Source organism: Rhinichthys klamathensis, unplaced genomic scaffold (genome assembly GCF_029890125.1).
Source record: "Rhinichthys klamathensis goyatoka isolate OS25496 unplaced genomic scaffold, OSU_Roscu_1.1 h1tg000180l_1, whole genome shotgun sequence".
In the NCBI taxonomy this organism is placed as follows: domain Eukaryota; kingdom Metazoa; phylum Chordata; class Actinopteri; order Cypriniformes; family Leuciscidae; genus Rhinichthys; species Rhinichthys klamathensis.
This window is the reverse complement of record NW_026606708.1, coordinates 2,046,659-2,057,756: the sequence shown is the minus strand read 5'-3', so window position 1 is coordinate 2,057,756 and position 11,098 is coordinate 2,046,659. Positions and strand designations below refer to the sequence as shown.

The 11,098-nt window shown below is 38.0% G+C and overlaps 1 protein-coding gene across 8 annotated transcripts; it reads right to left on the bottom strand.

Annotated features, from left to right (window-relative positions):
• Positions 1–381: 381 nt before the first annotated feature.
• On the bottom strand, positions 382–11,008 carry nfyal (nuclear transcription factor Y, alpha, like). Of its 8 annotated transcripts, none has more exons than XM_056260977.1 (10): positions 10,873–11,007; positions 10,169–10,254; positions 8,077–8,163; positions 7,361–7,507; positions 6,910–7,041; positions 6,515–6,617; positions 6,177–6,346; positions 3,415–3,588; positions 3,219–3,326; positions 382–1,153 (listed from the first exon to the last, which is right to left on the bottom strand). In XM_056260977.1, the coding sequence occupies exons 2-10, from the start codon at positions 10,238–10,240 to the stop codon at positions 1,091–1,093; spliced, it is 1,056 nt and encodes a 351-aa protein (XP_056116952.1). In that variant the 5' UTR covers positions 10,241–10,254; positions 10,873–11,007; the 3' UTR covers positions 382–1,090. The 8 variants fall into 8 exon arrangements, with proteins under 8 accessions (XP_056116952.1, XP_056116954.1, XP_056116953.1 ...); XM_056260979.1 differs by having other exon boundaries at positions 6,195–6,346; XM_056260978.1 differs by having other exon boundaries at positions 8,080–8,163.
• Positions 11,009–11,098: the final 90 nt, after the last annotated feature.

Here is an 11,098-nt window from a genome sequence, read left to right as displayed (position 1 = left end):
TTCTAATTTTCATTTATGAGTGATTAGTGAACTGTCACCTGCTATCTGCTGACGTAGGTATTTTTTGTTGTACCTAATACATATAGGCAAGGCCTATATATATATATATATATATATATATATATATATATATATATATATGTGTGTGTGTGTGTGTGTTTATATATATATATATAACACACAGAGAGAGAGAGATAAGTAAATGTAAATAATTGTAGGGCGCCCCACGTCCTAAGAGCCACTGCTTTAAAATATCTGATTTCAATTGCACTTTAGTAGATCGCATCATAGAACTGTTTGAATTAGGATCATTTACATCCATCCTGTGCTCACACAGATTAGAATAATAAAGGCAAGTTCACAAAGCAAGATATTTCACAATGCATTCCACACACAACTTTTATCAAAATACAGGTTAGACTACTTCAATGTCCTAAACAATAACTCAAGAGTATTCACATTTCCAAGTAGGAACTAGATGAGGTGGGAAGACAGGTCACTGGATACACAAAACTCACTCAAATTACAAATGATAGTTTTTTCAAAACACTAAAATGAATTCATGTTAAGGGAAATCTGGATAAAAGCTTGGGAAACAAGGACACCCCTATATGCCCGGTGTTTCCTTGGTGACTAGGACTGATTTCCCAAAAATGTTGCCCTTTTGCCTTTATTGTTTCCCCAATGCTCTTTTCCCCATGCCAAACATGTACACATAGCCTGAACAACACTACATGAGCTTCTACTGCCACCTTTGAGAAACATCACGGTAAATGAGTCCTTGGTTAGCTGCGTATTCTCCGTCTCTGTAGGTCAATTTACGCTTTGCTGTTGTTGAATTGCTTTTTAAACAGCAAGCTGAATTCATTACGCTGTACATTAACAGTAATGGCTCTTTCTATATGCGTCCTCAGGAGCAATAGCAGACCATAGAGAGAAAACAGAAAACAGGGCCCCTCCCTTCAGTGGAAGACATGAGACAGGAGAAACACAGGCCATGATGAATTAGGACTGTTAGCGTTGCATTGGAGATTCACATTGGTGTAAATTTGGGCCTTCAGAGTCACTAAAAATGGTAGCAGTCCTAGTGCTAGGACACCCGGATCATCTGGGCCACAGCCTCGTCTCCAGTCTGGTTCTGGTCCTGTTGCTCCTGCAGGGGTGAAGGGGAGAAGAAGAGGGTCAATCATTACCCTCACGCCTAATTTGAGATATGCTTCACTCAGCACTAAGCCTTTTTACTAGGGTTGAGACATCATGACTTATAGCATCAGGAAAAACACTGAATAACCAAGAAAAAACAGCAAAAGGTTTATGTTTACCAAGCTGTCACATCGTTGGATTTCAGGAAAAGTTAAGACTTCTGTTCTATACAACTGTTTAACATTACAGACTTCAAAACAGACATTTGTCCTGTTCTAGTCAGTGAAGTACCTGGAAATATTAAATCCCAAAACATTTCTGAATAAAAATGACTTGACAAGGCAAACAGGATCATGAATCACAAGGCACGGTTCACTGCTGTTTCACAGTACAATATACTGTACAAAAGTTTGGGGTCAGCAAGTTTTTTTTAAACTGTTTTTGAAAGAAGTCTCGTATGCTCACCAAGGCTGCCTTTATTTGTTATACAGTAGAATAGCAATATTGTGAAATGTTACAATTTAAAATAAGTTTTCTATTTTAATACATTTTAAAATGTAAGTTATTCCTGTGATATCGAAGCTGAATTTTCAGCATCATTACTCCAGTCTTCAGTGTCACATGATCCTTCAGAAATCATTCTAATATGCTGATTTGCTGCTCAAGAAACATTTATTGTCAATGTTGAAAAGAATGTCGTGCTGCTTAATATTTTTATGAAAAACTGCTCATTTTTTTTCAGGATTCTTTGATTAACCATGTTCAAAATTACAGCATTTAGTAAATAGAATTTAACATTGTAAATGTATTTACTGTCACTTTTGAGCAATTTAATTCACCCTTGCTGATTAAAATGATTTATTTCTTGTAAAAAAACACTTTACAATAAGGTTCATTAGTTAACATTAGTTAAGTACCTTAGTTAACATGAACTAAGAATGAACAATACTTCTTCAGCATTTATTATTCTTAGTTCATATTAATTTCAACTTTAACTAATACGTTATTAAAATCAAAGGTTGTATTTGTTAACATTAGTTAATGCACTGTGAACTAACGAACTAACAATGAACAGCTGTATTTTTATTAACTAACATTAACAAAGATTAATAAATACTGTAACAAATGTATTGCTCATTGTTAGTTCATGTTGAGAACATGTAATGTTCGTACTTTAACTAATATTAACTAACGCACCTTATTGTAGTGTTACCAAAAAATCTTACTGACCCCAAACTCTAAAACGGTAGTTGAGTTTGTAGTTTGAGTTATTTTTCTCAGTGAACCTTTTGGAAGTCAGTCAGAATGTTTATTCAGCATAAAAATCACAACATGCGACAAAAATGAACACAGTGACGACACTGCACAGGTTAAGCCAATCAAGAAAGGACAGTATCCACCAAACAAAACAAATTCTTCCTAAAAAAAAATGTAGTAAACAAAACAACATAAAATATATACATTTCAAACAAATCTCATTTCTTTTAAACTGGTTCCTCAAAAAAAAAAAAATCATTTTCAGGCAGTGATTTCATGATTGAGCTTGGCAAACTGAGCATTCATGCTTTCTTTAACCTCCATGCTGTTAATAATGGTGCTTAGATCAAACAGAAACGGTCACATGACAAAGTCAGTCACATTGCATCAGCAATTCGGAAGAGCTGCATCAGTATGCGAGGAATATCAGTGTTTTCATCGTGATTATGTCATGACTGTGAAGAGATGATCTTTTTCTTGTTAAATATTGCAGAAATCCAAGTTCAGACAGGCAGGTCATAAAATACCACACGGCAGATTTTGCAGATCATGCAGTCTGTTCGCACGAATGCTTAACTAGCAATGAGACATGATGGGACAGACTCAAGCAGCCAACAAGCACAGGAAAAAGCAGGAGGTGATGCGTGCAAGAGCAGCCAATGACAGCATGTCACACCGGGAAAGGAGTGAGAATGCATCTGCTAAGCGGAGATGAGCGTCTAAGCGAGGGGCGGAGTGTGCTCGGACAGCCAATGTGCGCTCGCAAGTTCGGTGGCATTGCAGAGGTCTTCCTGCTTGACATGGCCCTGCGCTCTCACCTGCATGGCCAAGGCCATTTCTTCTTTCTCTTTAGGTGAGAAGAAGCGCCCCCCGTCACCGCGCTTCCGCTGCATGGCGTGTTTGTGACGTGACTCGTGAAGGTATTTCTGTAGGGGAGAGCAAGGAATCAGTCTGAGATATGAGACCGAATTCATTTAAGGTGCGCATCATGGCATTCAGAAGAGGAAGACTCACCCTTCTTTCTTTAGGGATTTTGCCCTCTGCCTCCAGCTTGGCACGAGCTTGCCGTCTCTTTAAGATACGATGATATTGCTTGGCATTAACATAAAGCGGCTCCTCTTCGAGCATCTCGGCTCCTGGCAGAGGGATTCGTTGGATGGCTGGCACAGTACCACCACCCGGCATCATCTGGAAGAGCGGGAAGGAAAGAAAAGGGGCACACAGAATTAATTCAATCTATGTCCAAACCTGAACAGACATAAAAATGTATTAACAAATGTAACAACTTCAATAAATCAATCAATCAATCAATCAAATCAAATTAATTAGCAATCCAGTCAGCGATCTGTCAGGTGACAGCTGATGTAATATGGACTGAAATTTGATGACACACTAGCGTGAGAAAAGGACACCCACAGAACAGCTGAGTGGATCATTTGTGAAGAGGCGACAGGCAGATATCATCCTTACACCTGAATCAATGCTAAATATTAACAGAGCAGATGGAGGTCGCCACTTTCCACTTACTTCTGAGTAAATCATCAAATTCTAGGAAGATTCCTGAAACTAGGATTTTTTTTTTATTTTAAATTGAAAGACACTGAATGCTATTACATATTGAATGAATAGTTCACCTTAAATACAATATCATTATTTACACCCTTGTGTTGTTCCAAACCTGTATGACTTTCTTTCTCTCATGGAACAAAAAAGGAAAAATGTGTCTTAGCCAATCTTTTTTTTTTTTTATATATAATAATGAAATTGAATCTGGGGATCTGCTGGCTGTCAGGCTCCAAATGAAAAAGCACTGTTCACATAAGTGGCTTGCTCCATCAGAAGCTCTGACAGATACACATCGGATATACATTTTGCTCAAATATTTCTTGTTGTACCTTACATGTACATTAGGTACATTAAATGTGCCATATATGTAGATTTTAAACCTACAAGTGTATCCCTATGACAGCAGTAACTGTAAAGTGACTATTGCAATTGGGTAATCAAATGTGGACTATATAATTACTATAAGCTCAGATAAATGAATGACTGTATTTTCCCTTTATCTGGTATAAGCTTGTAATAATTAACATTCAGTCTGTGCTTTTATTTTAATTTATTTTCATTTTTAGTTTAGTGAATTTAACTTCTACTTTAAAGGCTTTAATTTTGTTTTTAGATTGTAATATTGTAGTTACAATGTCAGAATGTAATGTGATTTTAGCATTTTTTGCATATAATAGCATAGCCTATATGGTTACATTCACTATATTTGTTTCCATAGCCTTCAATATAAGCATTGTTTATAGGACAACATTGATTTTTTTTTTTATCCAAATAAAAAACAAGTAGAAAATACAGAGATATATTGTATATCGACATTCAGCCACAAAATACCAAGATGATTACTGATATTAACAAGTTTAAGTTGAAGTACTAAAACTATTAAAACTTAAACAAAAATAAATTAAAATAGAAATATTAAAAAAATAAAACTATAATAGTATATAAATGAACACTGCCACAGAATAATGAAAGTCATGTGAGTTTGAAACAACATTTCAGTGAAGTAGGGCTGGGAGATATGGCCAAAAAATATATAAAAAAAAGATATCATAAATGTTTTCATATCCGTCGATATTGATAATTATCAAAAAAAATGTCAAATCTTTCTTTTTTTAAAGTTTAAAGGCAGATTTTTGCTCCTGAGTGAAACCAGACTGTTAGTGGTTTTAAACTATTGTAAGAACATGACAAATACTTGGTAAACAGGTGAACATTTCACAAATCTGAGGTAGGTACACTTTTTTAATTCTCTACAATTTTCTTTCCTTTTTTCCTTGACAAAATAAACATATATATATTTTTTTTAAATTTTTTAGTTTTTTTGCTTAGTTTCTGCATGTTCTAACAGGTGATATTGTTTCAAATCATGAAACTTTTTATTGGCACGCATCTTTAGTACAGTTTGCCATGCAAGCTGCAATATGAATTATATTACATGTTTTGTCCCTTAGAAATGCACATTTGACAGATGCAGTTAAATTTGTTAACAAAAACAGTAACATCTATAAAAATTGTAACAACCTCATTTTTATTTGGGTAAAAATTTTATATTCTGACAGTTTAAGTTAGAAGTCTACCGTGGTTATCACAATCTTACAATCTCAAATAATCACCAAAGTAAAACCATTAACATAGCACGCAAAATGTAACTATATGGGTTCTATATATATATAACTATATGGTATTTGTTATTAAAAACAGTAGCCTAAATACATTTATTATAAATACAAATGCGCTATAGCTTAATAACAAAAATACTTTCTGCCACAATAACATTGTGCAGTTAGTGTTACTACAGTAAATCCATCATAAATGATGGTGATTTGTAGATTAAAAAATTCTAACTGGATCATTCATTGCACAATGCTTCTTGTGTTTGTTAGTGCTGTTGAGAATGTCAGCGCTGTTTCGTCTGGCTTTAAACTAGTTTAAATCACCAACATGTGTGTTCTTCATTGAATTTCAGCGCTGTTTACTTTAGTAGGGATGAGTCACGATTTTCTAATATTCGATTAGACATATTGCCCAGCCCTTAGGTGAACTATCCCTTCAAGGTCAAATCATTTGTACAAATATATTTACTTTTCAGAAGTTTGGATCAGCATGTGAAAAGGCGAGTCCACAAGCAAGGTGATTGAGTTTTAACACAGCATGCACCCTCCTACACCTGTGATGACTAATGAAGGGGACGGTTTAAGTTTGTTAGATACCTCATCAGGAGGTCTTACCATGACCATTCCCCCAGTGTTCACCATGTTTCCGGATACTGGCAAGGTAACGGTGACTGTGCCCTGCCCGCTGTTGGTTGTGGAGGTGTTAGCCCCTGCTGCCTGGACAATCTGAGTGCCTGCCAGGGAGCCTGCTGGGATGGTGATCATGCCTATGGAGGATCATAACTATTAGTCCTCACCTGAATAACCTTCAGTATAATGGCATATTAATGTTTGTTAAAACCCTGATTGATCATCTAGTAAGTTTATCATGTTCATGTCTGATTTCATGTTCACTGAAGACAGATAAACCAGGTATAGGTATTGTATTTAAATACCCTGCTGCAGAACTGTGCCATCAGCGTTCACAGGCTGGTATACAATGGTCTGTCCTTCAGCTGTTTGGGCAACCTGCTGTCCTTGTAATGTTATCTGCTGCCCCTGTAATACAGAATACAAATTCATTTACAGTTCATACAACAAAACCAGTGTAAAGTAATCTAAAAAAAAAATCTGCCTTATACCAATTGCACAAACTCTAGTCATTATAGTTGTTATGACAGCATTCGCTTAATTCGTGCACAACATAATGTATCAGTGAAAAAATAAAGTACAACGTTCCCACACCATTTTAACCACGATGTTATTAATTTGCATAAGTGTGCTAGGTTTGTAATTGTTAGTTACATTCCAACTAAACAGACCAGAGAAAAGAATAAAGTGTGTTTGAGACCTGGTTCTGGCCGGCGGTAATGGCAGTCTGGGGCTGCTGTATGATGAACTGTTGAGTCTGACCCTGCTGACCCTGCAGCTGCAGAGTTTGACCTCCCTGCAACTGAATCTGACCCGGCTGAACCAACTGGATCTACATTTACACATACAAAAAAAACATTGATTACAATAATAAGGAGAACAGAGACGAATTCAGATCATTTTACCTTGAAATATAATAAGCCATTGTTTCATATAATATGAGCATTAATAATAATAACAAAGGGATATTAAGATAATTTTCCTGTTGAGTGTAATAATGATAATCATTATCCTCATCCATTGTTTCATAAAATATGTGCAATATTAACATAGATCATTTTGCTGTTCAGTATAATAGGACAATCTACAGATCTATTTAAGGAGACTTTCCCACAATGAGGAGTGTTGATGACAACCAGAATGGCACTTACCTGCTGAAGGCCTTGAGCTCCAGACACAGGCAACTGCATGATGGTCTGGCCCTGAGCTCCAGACATGGCCTGTACCATGATGGGCTGACCAGAGGATGTAATCAGCTGCCCGCCACTCACCTGGACCATCAATGGCTGACCCTGGACCTGAGCGCACACATAAACTGAAAGTTAGCATGGTGAGATGTAGATATTCAACACAATATTAGCCATTACACAGGACATACATCACTGTTTATGATGGACATTTTCTATTTTAATGGCCATGGTGTTCCAGTTATGTTACTGTTTTATAATTTCTACAGAAAATGACCCAGACTGGTGGTAATGGCTGGAATGAGGGAGCTAGAATTTCATGTTTCAACATGTTCATCAGACAATCATGCAGTTCATCCAAAATCCATACAGTGCTGTGAACTGATCAGTATAACGTGGTGATAACATGCAAGTGATCTTATAGTAATAATGACTCCATAGTTACTCTACAAAATCTTTTTAAATTCTGCTCCAGACACATTAAAAGACACAAATTATTCTTCTTGAAAATGTGTCCCAAGCAGATGCTTTGATGCCACGGACAACATGGAACATTAGACGAACCGGATCACGATTTGCTGTAAGTAAAAGCGAGGCATGCTGGACGAGCTCACATCCTCGCAGACAGTGTGACATGACGCATGCAACATCACAAGCCTGAAGGTCGGAGTTCACACAACTACCTGGAGCGTCTGCACTTGCTGGCCTGTTGCCGTAACGACAGGTGTTTCTGTTTGCAGCTGTACTGCAGTTACGGTGCCCTGAGCCTGTGGACAATCCCACAACACACTTTGCTCTGCATTCTCTCTTACAGAAATCCACTTTGTTATTTTATACTTCCTAATCCAATCCCGTAATTCACACTGTCCTTTTCTGATATTCTGGACCAGTGGTTCTCAACAGATTCACAATCAAAAAATGGTTTAGCAACTTTTTAAAGGGAGGATATATATTATCTATCCAATAAACCTAATTTTGGCACAAAATCATGACACAATTGGCTTTATGCACAGCTGCACTACTTCCTGAACTTTAGTCAGCTCCTTTGTTTCCTGTCTGCCATTATTGGACAAACTGATTAATCACCTGGATTAATCAGTTTGTCTAATAATGGCAGACAGGAAACAAAGGAGCTGGCTTAAGTTCAGGAAGTAGTGAAGCTGTGCATAAAGCCTATTGGTGTACTTTTCAGTGGTAAAGAACCGTTACTACAGAGGAAGTTGATTAAAAAACATTGTTAAAGGAGCATTGCGGAAGTTCTGAAATTTCTTACCATTACTGACACCAGTGGCCGTTAGAGAAACTGCAGCCAGTCTCATGCTTGTTCTCTGGCCGCACTGGATAAGGCTTTTTCTTTTTTAAACTTACGAGGAGTTTCCGTGGGTATCTGGATTGTGCTGGAGGCTGGTCGCTTCTTTCCGTCTGCAGAGTCCATTTGAAACACTACTGCTAGCGATTGCCGCTGCTTACTAATGGCTGCCGTACGGATGTAAGCCCAAGTAAACGAGAACGCGCATGACGTCACATTTTGTGAATTTTCACGCCAATTCGGACCCGACTCCTCACACAATTGAGCCTACAGGCTGATAGAGGCAACCGTGGTGGACAGTCAAGGTGTCATTCTTTCTATTACATTATGGTTGGTTCATAAATGTACAAATGAAGACTCTATAGCCCCTTTCACACAGCGCTTTGAACCCGGCAAATTGCCGGCAAATTGCCAGAGTGCCTTCTGTGTGAACGCAAACACGACCCGGGACTGATGCCGGGATCGATGCCGGGTTGGGGACCTAGTAACATTGCCGTGTTCAGACCCGGAACGCGCGCTGTGTGAACAAAAGCCGTAACCAATGCCGTGTCGTAATGATGACGCTGAAGTGAAGTGAAAGCAGGCTAGTGAAATGCGCTAGTTTATGATCGAATCAGAGAAAAAAATGCACAAGCGTGGTTTCTCCAGAGAGAAATCGCAGCTCATAAGCAAACTATACACGTTGCTGAGACATTACATGTCACATCGATGTCACGTGTCTTTCCGGAACATACACGGGTTGTGTGTGAACGCGCTCTCTGATTCCGGCAAATCACTGGCAGTGTGAACGAAGCAAAATCAAACGAACCCGGGTCAAATCCCGGGTCGCTTTATCTGTGTATTTTCCGGAATCTCTGTGTGAAAGGGGCTTATCTTAAAGATTTTTTAAAGTAAAAACCTACACATAGCCCCTTTAACAATTCATCAGTACAACACCAAGAACCTGCATTCCAATTTAAAATCTGACTTCTAAAGCAAAACAATTTAACAACCAGTTCTACAGTGATAAATCAGCAGCTCTTTTGTCAAAAATAATACAAAATGATACACACTGACACATATATATAAATATCCTCCCTTTAAAAAGTTGCTTTTTAGAGCAAGAGAGAGAGAAGCTGTGATTAATATAGTGATTGGCAACTGGGTGTGTTTGTGTCACATAAACCTTGTTTTTATCAGGACTGAGGTATTTCATTTCAAAGGAGAGAGACTGCAGGCTAGTTCAATACTATTTACTCAGTCCTTTCCTTGAATTGGTAACCACTTCCTGAAGTAGATTACTCTCCTATTTTAAAAATACTACTGCACCTTATACACATCTCCAGTACATACAGTAAAATGTACAACTTAGACACGTTTTTTTTAAATGCCTGAAAAAACAAACAAAATCAAACAGTCATGGTCCTTTTTCCCACAGTAAAAAGCACTGATTAAACAGTAAGAGTGTTTACATTGGCTCTTACCTGCTGCTGGATTTGTCCATTGGCAGCTTGCACCACTATCTGATCCCCGGTTGTAGTTGTATATTGCTCCATCTCTCCTTCCTCACCTAATTTGTCATAACAACATAAAATAAATAAATAAATGAGATGCAAGGCGTTTCCAACTTATTATTCAGAACAAGCACAACTAGCAGTCTTCTATGAAATCATGACTTCTGTCTGGTGTCGTGATGGCTGCAGGTTTTGGCCAGAAGCCAGGTGTATTTTGAGACTGAATGTTTCCTTATTGAAGGTGTTTAACATTATGAGCATCATCTTATATTACATTCTGACTGTTTTTCTGATGTTTTTAGCTACACACACACAAAGTGGCTGAAAAGTTGACATGAAGGTCTGAATAATTCACAAATTTGCAGCATTTCACAAACATTTGCTCCTTGTTATGGGCAAACCAAGGTAAGCGAGATGCTTTTAAATTAGTTCAAAACAGACCCTATTTCACAATCATTTGCAGGTCTGTCTTTGTTTTCGACAGCTTCACTAACAGTATCATTCATGTCCAGTGTCCGTTCTCGCGCGCGTATAGCTTATGGCTCGCGCTCTCTACCTCTCGCATAATTAACCGATTTGATTTCTGTATTCGGAATTAGTCATTTGGTTGGTCACTGACAAACCAATCCGTGTTGTCAGCTACCATTTCCCTTAGAGCAAGCGCAACCCTTTACCGTTTCTCCGGTTGTCCGGTACCCTTCTGATTGGCTCCACAACAGATCTCAAAAACCCAATCAACACAGTGGTGCGGACAAAATGGCGCAAAATGAGCCACACAGAGAAGAAAGGGGCAGGCTTGACGCATGTGATCGGCGAACGGAGCCGAGTGTTGCCGAGTAAAAACGATCTGAGTCGGAAATAATCGAATGACTGCCGCGCATGCGTGAATAAACCATGCTT